The sequence below is a fragment of the Cladophialophora yegresii genome (genome assembly GCF_000585515.1).
Source record: "Cladophialophora yegresii CBS 114405 chromosome Unknown aczIN-supercont1.1, whole genome shotgun sequence".
NCBI lineage: Eukaryota > Fungi > Ascomycota > Eurotiomycetes > Chaetothyriales > Herpotrichiellaceae > Cladophialophora > Cladophialophora yegresii.
This window is the reverse complement of record NW_006913045.1, coordinates 4,198,249-4,219,053: the sequence shown is the minus strand read 5'-3', so window position 1 is coordinate 4,219,053 and position 20,805 is coordinate 4,198,249. Positions and strand designations below refer to the sequence as shown.

General features: G+C 55.6%; 6 protein-coding genes across 6 annotated transcripts; 5 read left to right on the top strand and 1 right to left on the bottom strand.

Moving 5' to 3' along the window:
* Nucleotides 1–460: 460 nt before the first annotated feature.
* On the top strand, nucleotides 461–1,372 carry A1O7_01511 (murein transglycosylase; the record flags this gene model as incomplete). Its single annotated transcript, XM_007755548.1, has 1 exon — nucleotides 461–1,372. The coding sequence occupies one exon, from the start codon at nucleotides 461–463 to the stop codon at nucleotides 1,370–1,372; it is 912 nt and encodes a 303-aa protein (XP_007753738.1).
* A 473-nt stretch (nucleotides 1,373–1,845) lies between these two features.
* Nucleotides 1,846–7,065, top strand: A1O7_01510 (uncharacterized protein; the record flags this gene model as incomplete). Its single annotated transcript, XM_007755547.1, has 1 exon — nucleotides 1,846–7,065. One exon carries the CDS (start codon nucleotides 1,846–1,848, stop codon nucleotides 7,063–7,065), a length of 5,220 nt encoding a protein of 1,739 aa, XP_007753737.1.
* Nucleotides 7,066–7,909: 844 nt separating this feature from the next.
* A1O7_01509 (3-deoxy-7-phosphoheptulonate synthase) lies at nucleotides 7,910–9,457 on the bottom strand (the record flags this gene model as incomplete). Its single annotated transcript, XM_007755546.1, has 1 exon — nucleotides 7,910–9,457. One exon carries the CDS (start codon nucleotides 9,455–9,457, stop codon nucleotides 7,910–7,912), a length of 1,548 nt encoding a protein of 515 aa, XP_007753736.1.
* A 545-nt stretch (nucleotides 9,458–10,002) lies between these two features.
* A1O7_01508 (uncharacterized protein) lies at nucleotides 10,003–10,508 on the top strand (the record flags this gene model as incomplete). Its single annotated transcript, XM_007755545.1, has 2 exons — nucleotides 10,003–10,332; nucleotides 10,398–10,508. The coding sequence occupies 2 exons, from the start codon at nucleotides 10,003–10,005 to the stop codon at nucleotides 10,506–10,508; spliced, it is 441 nt and encodes a 146-aa protein (XP_007753735.1).
* Nucleotides 10,509–11,300: 792 nt separating this feature from the next.
* Nucleotides 11,301–12,389, top strand: A1O7_01507 (uncharacterized protein; the record flags this gene model as incomplete). Its single annotated transcript, XM_007755544.1, has 4 exons — nucleotides 11,301–11,330; nucleotides 11,385–11,459; nucleotides 11,507–11,742; nucleotides 11,804–12,389. 4 exons carry the CDS (start codon nucleotides 11,301–11,303, stop codon nucleotides 12,387–12,389), a joined length of 927 nt encoding a protein of 308 aa, XP_007753734.1.
* A 5,756-nt stretch (nucleotides 12,390–18,145) lies between these two features.
* Nucleotides 18,146–19,444, top strand: A1O7_01506 (uncharacterized protein; the record flags this gene model as incomplete). Its single annotated transcript, XM_007755543.1, has 1 exon — nucleotides 18,146–19,444. The coding sequence occupies one exon, from the start codon at nucleotides 18,146–18,148 to the stop codon at nucleotides 19,442–19,444; it is 1,299 nt and encodes a 432-aa protein (XP_007753733.1).
* Nucleotides 19,445–20,805: the final 1,361 nt, after the last annotated feature.

Here is a 20,805-nt window from a genome sequence, read left to right as displayed (position 1 = left end):
TCGCCGTGAGAAATTTTCTAGCGCTGGCTTCTCTGGCTGGATGCGAGCAGATTTCCCCTGCATAGCCGGGCAATGCGAGGGATTGCACAGGCGAGCATCTGACCTGGATGCGTGTCGAAAACTCTTTCCTGTGGTGGCAGCCCATCATGAGATCCAAGGCCGCCCACCCGCTCCCTCTTTGAGGTCATCTCCAGTTCTTTTGCTCCACGTCGAGCCCTGCGCCTCGTCCTTGCCGCCACTCGATTGCCGTAGAGTACCTCGTAGGTTACTGTGGTACGTTAGGACTTTCTTGCCTGGTCAAGGGTCTCCCCCAACGGTCTGCAGACTGCGCTTGCTATATATCTGCTTGCTTCTTCTGCGCCTTCCCCGTCTCGCGAGCATTTGGCTGTCCATACATTGTACTTGTACCGTTAGATCTCTCGACCACATTCGTTACCAATACAGTATAGCATATCCCAATATGCGTACCTCACAGATTCTCGCCCTTGCGGCCGCCCTTCCTTCTACACTCGCCGCCTACAAAGGCTTCAACTATGGATCGACTGGGAACGACCAGGGCGCATTCGAAGGGCAATTCAACTCAGCAAAGGCGCTGGGTTTCGACTCTGCCCGGCTGTACACCATGATCCAGGATGGCACCACAAATGCCCCCATTTCAGCCATTCCCGCGGCTATCAATACCGGCACGTCTCTCCTGCTGGGTTTGTGGGCTTCCGCTGGCGATGCTCAGTTCACGAACGAGATCGCCGCTCTTAATGCGGCTATCTCGCAGTATGGAACACCCTTCACCGACTTGATCGCCGGAATCAGCGTGGGCAGTGAGGATATTTACCGCATTACACCCATTGGTATCTCAAACAATGCCGGGCTGGGCGTTGGCCCAGATGTCATCTCCAACTATATCGGGCAGGTCCGATCAGCTATCGCTGGTACTCCTGCGGCAGGAAAGCCTGTCGGCCACGTCGACACCTACAACGTCTGGACAAACTCTAGCCAGAATGGTTTGATCGGAGCCGTCGACTTCCTCGGCGTCGACGCCTATCCTTACTACGAGACAACAAAAGCAAATAGCATCGAGAACGCCAACGCTACTTTCTGGGATGACTACGACCAGACCGTTGCTGTCGCTCAAGGCAAGCCAGTCTGGATCACGGAGACTGGTTGGCCAGTTTCAGGTCCGGCAAGCGGTCAAGCTGTTGCATCAGTCGAGAACGCACAGACTTACTACGATGAGGTTGGCTGCACTGCGTTTGCCGACAACATCAACACCTGGTGGTACATTCTTCAAGACACCGGAAGCTCACCCAGCTTCGGTGTTGTTGGCGCCGGCAGTCCTCCTCCCACCACTCCGCTCTATCCTCTTACTTGCTAGATTATCGCTGAATATCGCTGAATGGGCAAAAGACATTTGTATGCGTAACGAATAAATGGGATTAGGATATCGGGACGAAAGGATCCTTGGATAAACCATGAATCAGTAAAATTATTGGTAATGAAACTATAATTCAATTCAAGAGGTTTGATGCGAGTGAATCAAGATCAGGTTCTGAGTGAATCATGATCAGGTTTCAGTGAAGCGTGACCGAATCCATGAGTGCATCGTGATCATGTTAGCACGACGTGAGCTCATCAGCCAATCAGGGTGTCTTATACCAACTGTGCTAGTCCTTGTTCGTACTTGTCAACAAGTAAACAATTGAGCCTCGACTTCCTCTTATCCCCGCATTCCTTCCAATGCTAACACCAACGAAGCCTGTTGCATCTCAAATGTTTCCATGCGACTGCATGTCGACTGACTCTTGACACGGACACAAACCCCAGTACCAGAACTTCGCGGCAACCAAGATGGCGCCCCGGAGACCTGCCAGTCCAGCGAAACCTCGGCGAACCACGCGTGCTCGGGCTGGAGACGCCGACACGATCACCACCACGGCAGCGCAACCGACAAAGACAAGGAAGACCAAAGCCGCGAGCATCCCCACAACCACACGAGCACAAGCGATTGAATCGAAGTCTCGAGTTGCGAAGAAGGCGGCATCAACCACAGCACCTAAATCTGAAGCAGTGAGAAGCTCACGCGCCACCACTAGATCAACAAAAGCTACGATCCCCTCTGCCCTGGACGTCGAGGTTGAGAGCGATGGGGAAGAACTAGAACCTGTGGTTGAAGTCACGGTGGCGCAACCGTCCATGAAGCCGTCGAGGGCGACCAGAACCGCTACGAATCCGACGTCGGCCGCTACCGGTACCACCACACAAACCTCTGCCACCACAGGTCTCGCCGCAGCACCGCGCCGCCGAATAAAGGTCACCCCGTTGATCGAACATGACTCTCAACGGGAACCTGTTCCCGCACCACCTACAGAAGATAAGACCGCAAAGAAGTCGTCCACAAACTCGAAGAAGGAGAAGGCCGAAGCGGAAGTGAAGCCATCTACTTCAACGCGTACGAAGAGAAGCGCTACACAGGCAAAGCTTAATGAAGTTTCCGACGAACCAAATACTAAAGAGCCGGAGCCCAAGAAGCGAGGCAAAACAAGAGCTGGGACTGCAAAGGTGGAGAAGCAGCCCGAGCCCGAAGTTCCAGCCGAAACCGCAAAAGAGCGAGGCCGGGGCAAGAAGGAGAAAGCTCCTACAGAGCAAGCCGGACAGACTGAGTCTGAGCCGGTTACCACCCGCAAAACAAGAACCCGCAGTGGATCGACTGAAGATCCTGTCGTCAAAGAGGCTAGAATCAGTGTTGTCGTCCCCTCAAGGAAGAAAGTCACCTTCGAGCCATTGCCAGAGGATGAGGAGGATGAGAAAGAAAACAAGCGGCCTAAGACCTTGGCCAAAACGAAGGGCAGCAAGGCCTCAGCCACCATCACCAAGATATCCGAACCAGCGGCCACTGGAATGCGGGCGAAGCCGATTCGCAAACCAGCTGCTACTCGAACAACCAAAGGAGCACGCTGCGCTTCTAGAGTGGCACCAACGCCTGCAGCCGAAGAGATGTATGTCGACAAGCCAGAAAAGCGGATGCCTCGAGCACTGACTCCAAAGAAGATCACTCAAATTGCAAAGGCTAGCAGCATCGACGACAGTGAAGATGATGAGGATGAGCTTTCAGGAGCCAAGACTCCTGTTAGGGATCTTGGCTTGTCGCCTCGACGAGGTTTCACTCCTGCTGCTGCGCGTCCCTTGTCTCCCGTCAAGACGCTGGACTTTGCAACCGCCCTCAAACACAATTCCCCTGAGAAGTCTCATTCGGGCGCACCGCTTAGCTTTATGAGTTCACCCCGACGAATGCCAGCATCACCAGTCAAGGACTCATTGAAAGAGTCCCCACGACGCGCACCTGAAGGTGTCACCATCTTCCGAGCCCATGTTCCAGATGCAGGCAATACAGGGTCGCTCGTGTCGAGTCCTCCGAAGAATCAATCTGTGCTTCAGCAGTCTCCTAAACGTGCTCTCGGCGACCAGATCGTCTTCCCGCCATCAGCCATGAAATCACGGGCAACGCCATTGAAGAACTCTTTCCTGTCATCTCCTGCCAGGCGACTCTTCTCTGCATCGAAGCCCAAATTTCCTGCTCGGTTATCACCTTCGCCGAAAAAGGTATTCGGGCAAGAGAACGCCGCACCATTGACTGAAGTGGGAGAGCCTGACGAGGTCGAAATTTCATCTCACTTCCGATCCTCTGTTTCGCCTCGGCGATCTGCCCGAGTTTACCGACTCAGTGAGGATGAGTTGGCTCAGGAGCTCGAGGCTGAAGTTAACTTTGATGAATCCGTGTTGGATGTTAGGAGTCCGCTGAAGGTTGACAAGATCAACCCCGTGGTTGCTGATGCGACGGCTACAATCACCACCGCGGCAGCTCAAACTCTGGAGAATCACGCTGAACGAGGAGAACATGAAGTCGACGAGGAGACTTCTATAGACACCTTGCACGACAATACCGCAGCCGATGAGGACCACGACGAGACCATCGTGGACCATACATTTGAAGCTGAAGAAGCATCCGACGAAGACGATGGAGCTCTCCACGGCGTTTCTCTTGATGAGGTCTCCGCCGATGAGCCTATAATGGATCAAGCACAACACGGGCAATCTACACAGAAACCCAGAATGTCAGACACCCTTTTCAGCCGCATGCGTCAACTGGATGATGAATCCGAGGACGAGCTTGCCGGAGAACAGACCCCAGACAACCGCGTCCTCAGACCAACCTTTCGACCTAGCATGAGCGCCGCCAACACGAGAACACGACTGTCGACGGGCGTCGTGCCGCAGAGCGCCTCTAGACATCTTGGCTTCACTCCTCTTGTGGCTCAAGTTCAGGGCTGGCGAGCTGGAAGTCCCGGAAAGAGAACTCCTGGTGCTGCAAGGCCTGCTTCGCAGGGACTGTTTTCTCCTGCTGCTCAGATGCACGTCGAGGGTCTAGTTGAGCTGAACCGACCAGATACACCGGGGTCCAAGCGGAAATCATTGGCCGCACGACTTTCTCTAGCTCCATCTTCGATTGGAAGTCCGCTCAAGCCTGATTTTTTCGCTGATGGCATGGCTGCGCAGGACTTCGAGGAGCAGATCGAAGGAGAGCAGGACATCGCTCCGGAGCAACATCAAGATTTGCATAACTTTATTCGGCAAGATGTGGCTGAGCCAGATGCTGGCAGTGCAAGTGACATGCAAGCTGGACCCGCAGAAGGAGTGGTTGAAGACAGTGTTCCAGAAACGGGTGAACTTACCACTGATCTCGTCAACTTCACTAATGCCTCCGATACTGCCATGGTTGACTTCAAGGCCCTCGCAAATGAAGCCGAGGAGCTTGCCAGTCATGAGGACGACCAATCGATGTTGTCCAACACATCGGTTTCCTCGACAGACGAACAAAAGCAGACCACTGAAACTGGGAAAATTCTTGAAGAGACGGTTCCCAACGTTGTCTCCGAGGTTGAGCAGGAAGACCAGTCCATGCTTTCATCTTCCTCGGGTTCTTTCGGCGATGAGAATGCTGCACCGATTGCCGAACTTCCAGAACAACCCGAATCTGTCCAGAGAGCTGAAGCGTCTGCTGGAAGCGATGATGACGAGAAAGATCATGACGCTGACAACGACGACGCTGGTACACTCCTCTACGAGAATGAGCTTACCACGATGGCTCACAACCCTGTAACTGAGTTGCTATGTGAGACAACAGCAGCCAGCATCGAAGTCTCGCCCTGGAAGGGTGACACCAGTGGTTCTCTCGCTGAAATGGACTTCAGCGTCACTCCCGTTCGACCAGACCCAGTATTTCCCCGACAAATCCACACTGTGGTTTCTAAGGTACCGCTCCGCCCTGAAGGTGAAGTCCCCGAAGTGTCACCGCTCAGAATTCCGCGCAAGCGAGCGCGATCACTATCTTCTTCAACCCCACAGGGCGTTAAGAGAAGGAGTCTCGGCTTTGACTTCCCGGCTATGGTTGCTGATGATCCCCTTGTGACGCCCAGAGCGAATAGAGCGTCCCCCCAGCGACGCGTTCGCAGTGCTGCGCCGAGCCCTGCAAATTCTGTGGCTACCAGTCTGATGACTCCTAGTCAGATCAGCTTTTCGATCGAGGATTTTGGAGATAGCACGCTAGATGGTATCGAGACGCCTGAGGATGAGCTTATGTCTGATGATGTGGGTGAAGGCCTGGCTGACACCGAGTTTAATGGTCAGGATGAGAGTGTCATGACCATTGGCTCTGCGCTGTTCAAGACGCCCATTGCTCCGGCAATGAGACACAGAGTTGCTCCTGCTAGTGCGCAGGCCAACGGCCCGACTACTCCTCGCTACGCCATGAGCACAAAGTCGAGCAAGAGCCGTCTTGCAGCCACGCCCAGCATCACACCCTCGAGAACCGCGACGCCTGTGGCAATGAAGTCGGCTACGCCGGCCAAAGCAATGACTCCCAGCACGGCTCTAAGGAGCAAACTTGCCGCTAAACCACTCCAGACAGAGCGGACACCCCTAAAAGCGGTAGGCAGTGGTGTCCTTCACGGCGCAATCGTCCACACAGACATCCATACCAGCGAGGGTATGGACGCATCGGCATTCTACATCGACATACTTACGTCCATGGGCGCCCGTGTTGTCAAGGAATGGCGTTGGAATCCTCGCTCCAGCATGGTAAACCCCGACGACGAGTCGCAAGAAACACTTAGCCCTAGTCCCGGCATCACGCACGTTGTCTACAAAGACGGCGGCAAGCGCACACTCGAAAAGGTCCGCTCGGCAAAAGGTCAAGTCCTCTGTGTTGGCGTTGGCTGGGTGCTTGACTGCATGCGCGAGGGCAAGTGGTTAGACGAATCTGTGTACGCGGTGAACCAAAGTATCATGCCGCGTGGTGGGACCAACCGACGCAAGTCTATGGAGCCTAGGATGCTGGTCAACGAGAACGGGCTTTTATCAGCGAGCAAGGAGCGACGCAGCCGAAGTGTCTCTGTGGGAGTGGAGATGCACTGCCTGAGGGAGGACCTGAAGCAGGAGTTGATCAACACGCCTGTGAGGGGCAGAGAGATTCTGAATGGTTGCGCAGACGGTGTTGAGGACGACGCAGAAGAGACCGAGATCAGCTCGACGTACAATTCCCCTACCGCAGCGACTGTGGGTGGAGGCGGGGATACTGCGAATGTTGGCCTCTTGATGGCCGCTCAACAGGATGCCAATGCCGTGCGAACACCCGGATCCGTCATTTCCAGAAGACGTGCGAAGGTGGAAGTTGCGACACCGCAGTCAACTTCTCTGGCTGTCGACTACGATCCACGCACTGCAGCGACGCCGTTAACACCGTACCTGGTCGCCAAGGGCCGCGACTTGATCCAGATGAGTGCACCACCCAAACAGGTCAACAAGGGTCTTTTTGATCAGGACGAAGAAGACAACAGCCTCCTCAGCGGCCAGACGGAAAATGATACTCGGGAAGATGGTGCCAAGAAGTTCCAGGTCAAGGGTAAGGGCAAGGGAACAGGCAAGAAGGTCTTTGATGGGAGACGGAGGACGCTCGGGGTTCCAGGATTGGGATTCAGGCCGGTTGTGGGAAGTCCTTTGCGGAAGGAGTGACTATGAAAGGGAAGCCCTGAGAGCTTGTAAGTCGTTTTGCTTTTTTGGTTTCGGACCTTGGACAGTAACGGACGTTGGACATACATGGATGCATCGGCTGGCGGTCAGCGAGCTAGGAAAGGCGTTTGAGACCTGTCTTGTTGGGTTTCAAGTCCAGTATACCACGGTCCTTCCGGTGCGATCGGGCTGGTGCACTGTAGCTAGTGTTTGGGTTTCCGTGAGTGGTGTTTTGGGTTGGATACCTACAGGTAAACTCGGGTTACAAGGACAGTACAACATGCACGCAGGGTGCTGCTCCTGCTGCTGCTGCTTCTTCTTCTTCTTCTTCTTCTTCTTCTTCTTCTTCTTCTTCTTCTTCTTCTTCTTCTTCTTCTTCTTCTTCCCTCATAGTACGAGTACGTAGCTGCCTTCTACAAGTGACGGAGTATATTTCCGCGTGACGAGATTGCCCCGGGTGTGGACACGGCTGTGTCTAGGTATGATACGGAACACTGTCCTTGAGAACCGAAAAAGCATTCACCCGCACGCTGCTGCACGCTCTTAGGCGCGTCGGAGCCGCACATTCATTCCTACGGTACCAGATTGTGTTCGATGCCATGCTGCGTGACTGCGTGCCGACCTGCCTGGTCCCCCCGGGTCGGTCGTACTTTATGATACACGTACACGTACACGTACTTCCCGCCGTATGAGACCCGGACGCACGCCCCCCCTCTCTCTCCCTGTGTGTGTGTGTGTCTCTCTCTCTCTGACTCTGCTTACTGCCAGCCATGGCATGCCATGTCATGCTCGCCCTTTCTCACTCTACTTACCTCCCACCACTTACCATTCCTCCCTTGTCATCAACTCACTTCCCACCACTCGCATCCCTGTAGAAACCCGCAACCAGAAAAGCCAGCTCGAGAGCCTGCTTCTCGTTCAACCGCGGATCGCAGAACGTCGCGTAATTCAGGCTGAGATCCTGTTCGGTGAGCTCCTCCGCGCCGCCCACACACTCCGTGACCGCCTCGCCCGTCAATTCCAGATGCATGCCGCCGAGATAACTGCCGTGCGAGCGATGGATCTGCAGCGCCTGCCGCAGTTCCGACAGGATGTCGCTGAACCGACGGGTCTTGATCGTCGTGGAGCCTGCCGTCGCGGGGGAGCCATTGATGGTCGAACCCCCGGGGGACATCGTCACCGTGGCGTTCCGGCCGTTCCCGTGCATGGGATCGCACTGCCACACGACGGTGCCTTGGTGCCGTGAGTTCTGCACGGCGCGGATATGTCCCGGCAGGTGCGCGGCGATCTTGTCGCACCCGTAGCGCGTGATGAGGACGATTTTGCCGACTTCACGGTCCGGGTTGAGGATGTCCAGAAGAGGCACGAGGTCCGAGGGAGGCATCGAGGGGCCGACCTTGACGCCGATCGGGTTGGCGATGCCGCGGAAGAATTCGACGTGGGCGTGCGTGAGCTGGCGTGTGCGGTCGCCCACCCAGACCATGTGCGCGGATGTGTCGTAGTAGCCTTTCGTCGGGGGTAGAGGTGGGGGGAGCTGGGTTGGAAGCGATGTCTTGCGGTGGTTCTTTTGTGGTTGCTGTGCCACTGGTGAGACGGGTCGAGGAATTTCAGGCGGCGGGTGGTGATTCGACGGATGCTTGAACTGTCGCGTCAGTGCCTGTTCGTACTCGAGGAGCAGGCCCTCGTGGGATGTGAACAGGTCCACTGTCTCTAGTCCGCCGCCTGTGTCGAGGCCGATCGTCCGCATCATCTCCAGCGTGTCCGTAATCCGTTCGACAATGACTTGGTAGTTGTCCCGGACGGAGGGGTCGCGGACATGTCCCAGACTCCAGTCCAGTGGGGCGTGCAGGTCCGCCAGCCCACTCGCCAGCGCGGCTCGGAGGTAGTTTTGCGTCGCGGCCGAGTGGAAGTATGCGTCGACCAGCCTCTTGGGGTCTGGTTCCCGAAGCGCCGGGTCCGCTTCGTAGCTGTTTAGGATGTCGCCTCGGAAACTGGGCATGGAGACGCCGTTGACGACTTCCATCGGCGAGGAGCGTGGTTTGGCGTATTGCCCGGCCATGCGCGCCACGCGGACAACCTTCTTCTTCGCGCCGTAGATCAACACCAAAGACATCTGGAGCAGGAGCTTGACTTTGGCCTCGATCATGTCCTGGGTGCAGTAGTCGAAGAGTTCGGCGCAGTCGCCGCCTTGAAGGAGGAAGGCATTACCCCTGGCGACTTCGCGGAGTTCGTCTTTCAGCTTGACGATCTCTCGTGGCGTGACGAGAGGCGGGAGTCTGTTGAGTTTCTGCAGCGACGTCTCGAAGGAGTGGGCGTCATTGTATGTGACGGATTGAACGATTGGGCGGGTTTTCCAGCTCGAGGGCGTCCATGAGCCGGTACCATTCATCTCCATCCCGAGTTCGGGCTTTTCTTTTTGACGGAGTACTTGAATGAGTTGAAATACGCTGGGAATGTAGCCGCTGGACGCTACTCTCTACCGTGAATGCTTTGGTTGCCGTTACACGAGCACTTCTTCGGTCGCACAGCGCCTATTCACCTACAGAATTCCGTCGATAGTTCTGGACTATTTCTTCGCAGGAGTGAGTTGAGTCAAGGCCGTGGCCAGGTGGGCTTTGGGAATAGAGTCTAGCGGATATTCGGCGATGAAACATGAGCTCCGGATTGCAGACAGTGTCGCTCAACCTCGAATCCGGTAATTGAGCGTGATTCGATGCTTTCAACGGGTAGAGGCATGAGTCAACAGAGTGGAATGGAATGTTTGTGATAGAGTGCCATCCCCTTCCTGGCTAGCGGGCATCGTTAGCCCTACGGCAAAGTACAGCTACCATACGGTGGATTCTTAGCCGCCGTCACGCCAGATGCTGTCCATCGCCATTAATGTCACCAAGACGTTCCTTGTATTCGTGGATACGTTGACACGGCGCAACACGGTACGACATGGCAGAACCGGTCCCCTCGGCGTCAGCGGCCGCCGCAGACGCAGCCGACGATGAGGTGTCTCAAAATCTCCCCAAGAATGCCGAAGACCGCAAAGCCGCGGCGGCGCTCAATTCGTTGAATGCCAACGAGATGTCGACGGAGAACGGCGAGAGCGGCCCCAAGCAGCCGTCCGCAGCTGATCAAGAGGCGTTGGGCAAGGCCATGTCTAGGCTCGAGATCGCCAGTGGTGTCAGCAAGAAGAAGGAGGACACGACAAAGGCAGAGACGAAGAAAGAGGTCGAGGTGAAGAAGAAAATCAAGATCGCAGCCGAGGATGTCAACTTTCTGGTGGGTGTCGCCCAATGTCGATTCTACGTTCTGAGGGGTAGTGGCTGACTGATGTCTTTTTCCAGGTTGAGGAGCTCGATCTTTCCAAGAACAAGGCCACAGAGCTATTGCGGTCGCATGATGGAAACGCCTCGCTTGCCATCAAAGCCTTCATTACTCCTGCTGTTGGGGCATGAGGCGCATGCCACATCCACTGCTGATTGCTGTCTGGGGTGCTTGGCGAATGCCAGGCTACAGATGTCCACAACGCGTTCTGGCACTGGTCTGTGCGGATTATTCTGTTGCTACAAATCGAAGGACACATAGGGCCTACCAGCCTTGCTCCCCGTATCTCACGCAGCGACGGAGAGTCAGAAACATGCGGTGACGGAAGAACTCCACGGGCCCACGCGCATACAACCATGAAGACATTGGTCCTGGAAGGTTAGTTGTTGCTTGGACGCGCGGGAGAGGTTGCTTGGAATAGCCACCAGGGACACATGACTGCATGACTGTAGTATGTTTGCAATCGGATGTTCTCCAGGGGTTTCGGGACAGTGCTCTGGCCAGGACCATGTTTTAGACATATCTTCAGGCTCTTGTATCCATGAGCCAGCATTAGAATGTCTGAACCGGCATTGGGCCATGAGCCTCCGGCAAAGGTCCGGGTTATCTTCGGCCTGGACTATCTCGAATCCGTGACGGCGGTCGACAGTCTGCTCCTTTTGCCTAATTGTTCAGTGCGTACGCAGTGCCGCAAAAGCCAATAAGGGCCTTATGCTTAGCAGCGTCGTAGGACCGAGATAGAGGTGTAGAAAACCGCCAGTGCTCCTAAGCCGGAGATGGAGCCGATATAAATTATGACCTACTGCCCGCACCAACCATGATGTCAAGCTGCACTGATTGCGCCCCCTCGATTAACCTCGTCGTCACCCACACACCAGGGAGACAGATAACGGACACAATATCGCCGGCGTACCATATCCATGATGGGAGTGCAGGAATGGACTGTGAAGCAGGTCAGTCTTGGATGTCTTTTCAATCCGGCCACACTCACGGCTAATCCTCACCAGGCATACTATCCGTCGAGGTGTAGTTTGGGCGAGGGGCCTTACTATACAAAGGAGCGGCACGAGCTTCGATACATGGTTGACCTGCTGCCCTTGTGTGCCAGCTCAAGCTGACGCTGTAGTAGGATATCAACAACAAGAAGCTCTTCATCATCGATCTCAACAAGGGCCCGGATTCGGTCAAGATCATTGACACCAAACAGCCAATTGGCGTCACTGCCAACATCGAAGGCGTCGATTCCTCAGAGGTGATCTTGGCCGGGGCAAAGGATGGGGTCACGAAGTTCCACTTGAAGACAGGAGAGCATGAATATGTGGCCAAGTATTGGACGGGGCCTGATGCAGAGGAGAAGGCAAAAAGGTAGGCTTGCTTTATAGACTCGGACGGATACGTACGGATTTGACTCACATGGCTGGCACAGGATGCGCTCGAACGACGGTGCAGTCGACACTGATGGTCGTTTCTGGGTAGAAGCGTTCGATGATCCCACCATAACTGAGCTGAAGGAGGAGGGCTGCCTCTTCCGCCTCGACCACGATGGGACCCTGCACACGGTCTTTGAGAGCATGACCATCCCGAACGGCATCACCTGGAACGAAAGTGACAGCACGATGTTCCTGACAGACTCGCCGCCCCAGAACGTCTATGCTTTCGACTACGACAAGAAGACAGGAAGCATATCGAACCAAAGGGTGTTCTATCACCATGACGAGGAAGGCGTGCACCCGGATGGCCACGCCATGGACGTCGAAGGCAACATCTGGCACGCCTGCTACGGCGGCTCCAAAGTCATCCGGATATCGCCCCAAGGTGTTGTCACAGGGGTCATCCACCTGCCAACGCGCAACATCACCTGTCCGACCTTTGCAGGGACTGAGTTGTTCATCACTAGTGCAGAGGAAGATGAGCCTGACAAATTCCCCGAGTCGGCTAAGTTTGCTGGCAATTTGTTCAAGGTTGATGTCGGAATCGAAGGCATGCCGAAGTACAAGGCTCGCTTGGACTAGGCGACCTTGAAGAAGGTCGTCTGATGTTTCTAGAAGGAAGACTGTCTACGGTGGGGATCTGCCCCAAGCGAGATTGGATGTCGGGCGTCATGGTCTTACTGTAATTGGCGATCTAAGTTAAGACTCTCATCTACTCCGTATGGTCTCAGAGCTCTCCGCAGGAAATCAGGGACAGACAAGGAGTCAAGCACTGTGCAGGGTGTTTCGCAAGCGAGGTTAAGGTTATCACGACCAGCAGTGGCACCTCCCAAGACCGTCGTATGCGACTGCCAAATGTCGCGACCAGCCAAGCAGGCACCTAGCAGGGACGGTCCTGGCAGAAATAGTTTCGCTACATAGACGAGGACGACAATTACGTAGCACTTATGGAGTAGTATCCATTGGCTTTGCTACAGTAATCGATACACTCTGATAAGCGATGCAATAGTGCTTGCCACTACGTGTCCAGGACTGGTCATGGAACAGAAGGTGTTTCTACTGTGTAGCACGCCTCGTACTCGAACATGACGCCCAACAGCCGAGATTGGGGATTCCCTTCCAATGTTCGACTCGAAGGAGTCTGCAGGGGTCGCGAATACTCAAAATATCGAGGCGCTGACTCGTTTTTTCGATGGACCGATGGATGTAATCTGCCCTTCTGAGAAACTTTGCAGTCCAATGTCGCGTGCTGGACAATAATGCTGTCGACCGAGTCGGCCGTAAACTCCTGCTTCAGGTCTTGCTCCGGCTCTCGATTCGACTTGGTATCTCGTTTGAGGGCATGAGAACTTTCGCATCGCCTAATATGTTGGGAAGTCGTCAGTACCGACGACTATCGCAGGCCGTGGCTACGAGCTTTGGCGGACCCAAACAGGACGCTCGATCTGCCTTGGGAAAAGACCCCAGATTATGATTTTCTTTTCCATCCCAAGAGGGGTACGCAGCTGAGTGCCTCGGTCGATTTGCGACGCGTTACCCAGGCTCTGTCGAGAATCCCAAAATAGGCTTACAAAAGCACAAGGCCTCCGGTGTCCAGGGTGACGAAATCGGCGAAGGGGGGCAAATGGTTGTGCTCGGCAGGCGTCATGCTAAAGAGCTTTAGTTAAGGCCCAGGCTGCAGAGTGAAGGCTCCAGGGGGAAAGAATGGCGCCCCCGGGGTGGCGCCCTGTTGGACTTTTCTGGGCATGGGTCCGGCCTTACCGGGAGGCAGTCCCACGTGGCCGACCTTTGCGACTTTGGCAGATGTTCACTTACATCATGCGGACAGTCACACTTTGTCGACTCTGGAAGGTGTCTGTCTGGCGCAGTGGGGGCGCATTCTCCTGGGCACAGCAGCAGCACCGCAGGAGTCGGGCGCTTGTCCTCGAGATGGCGTACCCATTGTCGCTTGTCCAACAAGCGGTTCGTTTGCCCTCGCAAGCCTTCGCCATCTCCACTAACAGCCGTTGATGCGAGTCGCGCTCAGCCCCATAAACATCCACGAAAGATGCGCAATACCTCTGCCTCACGGCCTATTTGAGGAAGACGGACCGCCATGAGGAGGAGGAGGAGGAGAAGGAGCGCAAGTGAAAAGAGGGGGATCACAGACACCGATTGGGACCTCCGGAATGCTGGCAGCCATCACACCCTTCCTACTCCCATTATGGTGCCAATGTGAGAGTTTTAGGTCTTGGCCTGCATGGTGCCACGAATCGACGCTGCAGCAAGGTGCATAGCCGACGAACGCGGCTTCAAAAGCGTTCTTCACCGGACGCGGTTGGTCTCCATGGTTGCAGATCACGAGCGCAAATGATCCCAGTCGCTCGACCGAGCCGCATCTGTTTTGAGGAAGCCCCTGAGATAGGAGATGCGAGTATGAGATACGTTAAGGGTGGTCGAGCTCGCAATCAGCAGCCTCGGGCAGGGCATCGCTTGCACTCCGCGTGGCACCGACGTGTCAACTACCCAGGATGGTGGAACGGGATCTAATGACGTAAAGAATTCCAAGCTTGTGGACTGACAGGCTGATCATGATGGTATCAAGGCTGGGTGACGGACCGCTTGCTCTACCACAGTACAGACCGCCTAACCCATACCGCTTGGTTGCTCTTGTTGTTACGAGATGGTCTTCATGCAGGGCTAGCGAAGTGCAGTCCCAGAGTTCCGGCACCAATGTTCAGAGTGCAGGTCGCCGTAACTGTTTGCAGTTAAAGACCTTGACTCCCGTAGCTGCAGTTGTACGGAGTACTGTCCAATGTGCATGACGGCGGGGAGTTATGGAACTTTCTGAACGTTACCCTACGCTCCCTAGCGAGAGGCACTACCGCCAGGCCCCCCCCCCACCCCCTCCCCCCGGGGGATCCACGGTCTGAGATCAAGAACAGTCTGTTGTCGTAGGACGCACGAGAATCCGTTGGCGAGGCCTTCCACGAATTGGCGGACATCTTGGGGTACTTCGTTAGTTCCGTGTCTGCCTACTGTCCACTTCGAGCTGGGCTTTGCTCCATACAGAGTCTGCAGGAGCAGTTACCAAGATGAGAGAAGGACTATTCGGCGAGCTAGATATTTCCTGACACGACCTTTGCTGGCAGGTCTTGTATGTGTGGGGAGTCATGTGGATCGAGGTGAATCATCCCACACAGATTCTACATGGAAGACGTCCAATTTGACCCCGGCTGGGAAGAACGAGGATGAGTGTCAAAGTCAAGAGTCCCAAACTGGAAGAAGACATAATTGCTTGATGGGAATTTTCGGCAGCCCGTGTAACCATAAGAAATGAGTGCAATTTGAAGTCAGGGCATGATTCTGTCCTGGCCTGCAGCTTTTGCTCTATTGATCCCTCCTCGCTTGCGGGACAAGGACGACGCAAATAACGAGTCGCTATCACAGCGCGGCATCATATGCCGAACCGTAAAGAGCCTGAAGGTCTCGACGTGCGGATATACACAGACAGGGCTGGAAGAGTCGTCCGAGAGACAGATTGAAGCCCAAGAAGCGAGCCTCTCGTTTGGCCGGCCACTTTGGGATCGATTATCCCGGAAGTCTCTTTGATATGCGAGCGAGATCAGGGGAACTCTTTTCAGACCTAGTCCAAGGGTATGGATGATGTGATCGACGTGATCGCCCGCAGTGGACTTTTTCCCGGGACAAGCTAACCACAATTCCTTGGGACCTACGGACTACAGTATGTCACGCAGTAACCGAAGTGCAGAGAGGGGATGGCTCATTGCGACGGCCGCAGAAGCTCAACGGTTTCGCTCTGCTCACGCAGTACGCCGAAGTCACGGCGCACGGTGCAGACCAGCGGGTACAGAGTTTGATTGATTACGATTCACGGCGAGAAAGACGAAATGAAGCAGACAGAAATGAGGACAGAAGATGGGCCAGCAGGGGCCTTCGTCACCCTCCAGGTAGCTTCGTACCCCAGTACTGTGTAGTGATGGTAAGCCGGATCCTGTGCTACTTGCTTCACTTGCAAGGGCACGTACTCCGTACCAATACTCGAACGGATCCATGGCTGGACGTGCAGCGGGACGCAGGATCCTTCTGTACCTCTCGCCCAGAGATGGTGCTATCGTGCATTGCGTCCATGGTCAACCGTCCAAATTGGACGACAGCTTGTGGCCAAAAGCAGAAGGATCGTTCGCATTGGACAGGGATAGAGCTCTTGAAGCCTGATCCCAGGCGAGCAGCAGATGAGCCGCGATCCAATAAGCGGGCTACGGCCACCGAACGCCCTAATCGCCTTGCTTTAGCATTTCCAGCGAATTCCCGGGACGCCCGCTACGAGCTTCTGCTCAAGGCAGCTGCCAACTGGGGATCAAAGTGCACGGGGGAGCGAAGCCGACGTCGGAAGGACGCCAATGGGCATGGGCCAAGAGGCAAGGCTAACGCGCGCACTGCTGCTGGCCGTCGACATGCCTGACATGGCTGCATGGCAGACGTTTCCTGCCCCTGGGCCTATACTCAAAACGCCCCTACCACCTGCCCGATTGTGTTGCGCCTTGCCCTCAGGCAGGAGCAGAGAAGAGGATTCACTGCCGTGTGCGCCACCTCAAAACCCGCTCTTCGAGGAATGGAAATCTCCTCCCCGTTGGCCACGGGTGGCTGTCTTGCAGGTTGGAGGATGGATGGGCTGTGTGGAGCCGCGGTTTTCGCCCTGGCAACCCTGAGCAGCTCTTTTCCACAGGCCCGGTGACAGGGCACAGCTAGCCCTTTATTATCTCCAGGCTAACGGTAAAGCTCCAAGTCTAATGAGCCCACCGGGCCCGCGCTGGTTGGCAGGTATCAACCCCCCAGGCGTTCCGTAGCGCCACATCACCGCCGTGCCGACCAAGAGGCGCGCTACTATCACAGTTGCTGCCCAGCGATGCCATCATTCCGCCTGCCGATGCCATCACGCGCTTGTCAAGGCATGCTCGAGCGATGGCACTAGTTTTCTCGCAACCCGGCTGCACCTTGGATATTGAATCTGAATCCTCATCACCCTGTGCCCGTTCCCCATCCGCCGTCCACCGGCTACTCGCATGGTTGACACCCGCTGGACGGCGCGACCCACTTGCCTTTCCTGCCTGCTGATGGGGACCGCGGCTTGTCGGCGTCAGGCCCAACCGTCCCTGTTTCGAGACCTCTGTCGAGCGACTGCTCAGATCGTGACGAGGGCAGGCTGGCATCAACGCTACCCAGTCGCGCTAGAAGCCTGGAAGCATTTCGCTTTCGAACACCAACAAATAATGCCCACCCGCTTCCCCGTCCCAGGAGTTGGCGCGGGCCACTCAGTCAAAGTACCTCTGCTTACGCTGCTGCCCACTCTGGACGGTGGAATATTACGAGCTGACCTCAGGCTAGTCCGTCACGACACTATTTGTTCTTCCTGGTGCCCGTCGACATCTGTGCGCTCGGCTTGCCTGGTGTGCAATTTGTGCTGTTGTTCGAACGGACCTCTCACGGCCAGGGTTGTCGTTTGATGACTCTCATTTGCCGCATCCATTATTGCCCCCAAGCACGAATTATCTGGACGGATCCTGGCAAGCGAATGGAAGGCTTGCGCAAATGCTTCTGATCTGGGATGCGCAATCTGCTGTCCGGCTTCGTGGCCTTCCTCGTATCCCTGCTCTGACTCCGGATTGCCGCGACTTCTAGGAGTCCTCTTGTAAGTCTGGCCGCGCGCGAGCTTACAGCACGGCCTTCCTCTTGTCTGACCTCTCTGGCAATAGAAGGCCTTCAATCTGGCGGCAACTATCGACTCCAATTACTCCCCCTTCCAACACTACCCCAGGTCGCCTCCAACGGCGGGATACTTTCAGCAATCCTGGAATTACCAGAGTCGCCAGACCAGCCCGCCACCACGCACGGGGCTCCCGGATCGTTGGAGGAGGGGAAGCGGAGGAGTGCCGCACGAGGAACATCCATGGTCGCGACCAGGATATCCGCCGCACGAGGAGGCTCACAATAAGTACATGTCACACTCCTCTGCACCAGCGGATAATCCATCAACTACGACTCCCACCACTGCCGGAGGACAGAATCTCTTTTCTCACGCCTCGGGCGCAAGCGCAGAGTCGTCACGACCCAGCACGGCGAGTGCTGTCAGGACCGAGGCTTATGGCGGATATGGTGGAATTCCCCAAGGGCGCGCTGTGACCGAGGTGGGATTGGGAATAAGCTCTCGTCGCCCATCCGCAGAATCGACTGTGCAAACTCCGTCCCGGACTTTTGGTGTGCACAGCATTCTGAACCCGCCAGTAGAGCCCGAAGATAGAGAGCCCCATAGTGTCAGTCAACCCGGTCGTCCCGCCATGAGCCTCGCCCAAAGTCTTCTCCCAGCGCCTACCGAGTCGCCCCGGAGCCGAAAACGTACAGGCCCAAGATCGCCCGCTCAGGAGCCAGCGCACGTGCAAGGCAGTCACATGGGCAGGCGCGTCCTCACGCCGAAGTCGCCTGGAATGCGTACTGCGAGCTTGGGAGCCAGAAGGAATCCTGCCTTTCATTCTACGATCCAGCTATTGCAGCCTCAACCGAGCGCAAGCGGTCGCACCTACACCGCAGAACCTGGACAATATCAAGGCTCAGAGATCCCAGCTCTGCCTCCATTGTCGATTGCGACGGCTTCCCACTTGTCCAACCTGGCACCAGCCGAGCCCGGCCAGCCCCGATCGGCGCACGTCCCGGAGAGTCCTGCTCGTGGGTTCGAGCGCATTGTTACGCCTCAAACCGAGCGCTCTTCGACGTCTCAAACATCGTATGGCAAGCTCGACCAACCTTCTCCAAGCTATCGCTACAGAGCGGTTCAGCAGCCACCGTCTCAGGCACCGCAACCGTTCAGAGTGATGCCAGCAGGTGGCGCGACGGGTTACGGCCAGGAGACCCAAGGTCATGGACCACACGAAGGTTATCAACAAGGCCCAGCTTCGTACCAAATGACGCTCGACACCGACCAAGGACCCATGAACATCCCCGTCGAGCTGGACCTGCAGCAGGCATCCAAGGTGGCGGACGAGAAGAGAAAGCGCAATGCCGGGGCCTCTGCCCGGTTTCGTGCACGGAGGAAGGAGAAGGAGAAGGAAGCTTCACAGACCATTACCGGGTTGCAGCAGGAACTGAGGGAACTGATAGAAGAACGAGACCATTATCTGTCGGAACGGAATTATTTTCGCGATCTGGCAGCCAGACACGGCGCGCAGATGTTACAGCGCCCACAGTCCCCCCAGCACCGAAGACTACCGACGACTGCAGCACTCGGCGGACCACCCTCAGGAGGCACGTTGGACGACCCCTCAGTATCGGACGACTCGTATCGAGAGCGAACCGAGCCGGGACCTTCGCAACGTCGACGAACAGGCGACTACCAGCCGACCTTCACCGGCCGGCAGGCTCATTCACCACCCCCACCGACCTATGGTGGTGTGGCGTTTCCCCCTCAGCCTCCTCCTCCTCCTCTGTCACTCCCTCCTCCCCCTTCTGGCCAGAGCGCCTATGGCACGCCAAGGACTTTGCCACCAGGGGGACCGCCGCCGGGAGGCAACGTCACGCGCTCACAATCTTACGACGCCTTTCGGAGAGATCCCTTTGACAGGACCTGGAGTTCCGGCCGGTGAATGAAGAAACGCCCAAACGAAGCAGACTACAGATACATAATATCTTTCCTTCGACATGACTGCATATTCCTAAAGACGACTGATTGGGGGCGACCTCAGAACGCGACCACTACTCACATCGAGATCCGGTGTGACACGATTACGACTGACGGTATCAAAAAGACTGGCATTTGCGCATGTCGTCACAAGGGTTCCTTATCGCTCCATCTCCTTATCAGATCTGCATACATTCCACACTACCATTATCTTGGCTAATTGTTCTTCCTTTTTCTTTTCCACACGTTATGCTTGCAAGATACCCAACTATACCCCTTGTTCGGATTAATATGGTACCATCCGGCGTTAGGAGATCGAGTTGGATCCGGTAGAGGAGCGGCAGGGGCAGGGCAGGGCCGGCTCAAACCAGGGCAGGAGCAGAAGCGACGGGCACTGCAGACTGGGAGCCAGAATCAGAGACACGCCACGGCTTCTGGCATCTGACTGGGTGGGCATTGGACACACCGTATAGTTGATGAATGTACTTCTATATACCTACCTACCTACCCATCACCTGATCCCACCTATTCGCGGAGGTTGCAACTACGCTTGAGAGGCTTCTTACTGTAGATGCCCCGTTTTTCGAGTCTGCTGTGTACGGCCAAGACACAGACTGGGGACCTCAGAAGTTGAGGCGACACTTACAGTGCTTGCCTTTCCGCCCGCTGAAAGGGCTGTGGCTTCCAGCGTGGCTTACCAACGACGACTACACTCTTGCCACTGTACTCCGTATGCCGTTGCCACCTTCAAGTTGCCGAGCTTGGCCCAACAGAGACCGCAGAGCATTCACACGGGAACGCTAAGGATCGAGCTATGAGTCCATTACTCCGTAAGCCCACTCTACATTCTATAGCGCTGGATTTCCATGTTTTTGAGCTTTGAAATGTGACGGCCCGGCCAATCAATGCGCAAAGATGGTGGCCATGATTCAGGATTGGTCAGGCAGGGCGATACAGCTGCCAATCGTAACCACGGGTTATCACACATACGAGGAATACTACTGCAGCTACAACTTATACATACAAGTTCTGTGTACCCTGTAGCGGCACGGGATTTTGCCCCGGAACTTTCAAATTGTGAGGTGGTGAGCTTTGGCCCATGGAGGACGAGTTACAGAGCATTGCTGCCTGTTAATGTCTGATTTGCTGTACTCGTACTCCTTCATCCACCCATCTCCTCCAAACCCCGTCAACGGCTAAGGGGACCACAAGACAAGGTTTGCGGATACGAACCAAAGGATATCTTATGCTCCATAGTGTGCATGTCTGTATGTGTCTATGTAGATCTAAGCAGCGCACGGCAAACGATCTGAGCAGTACGAGCTG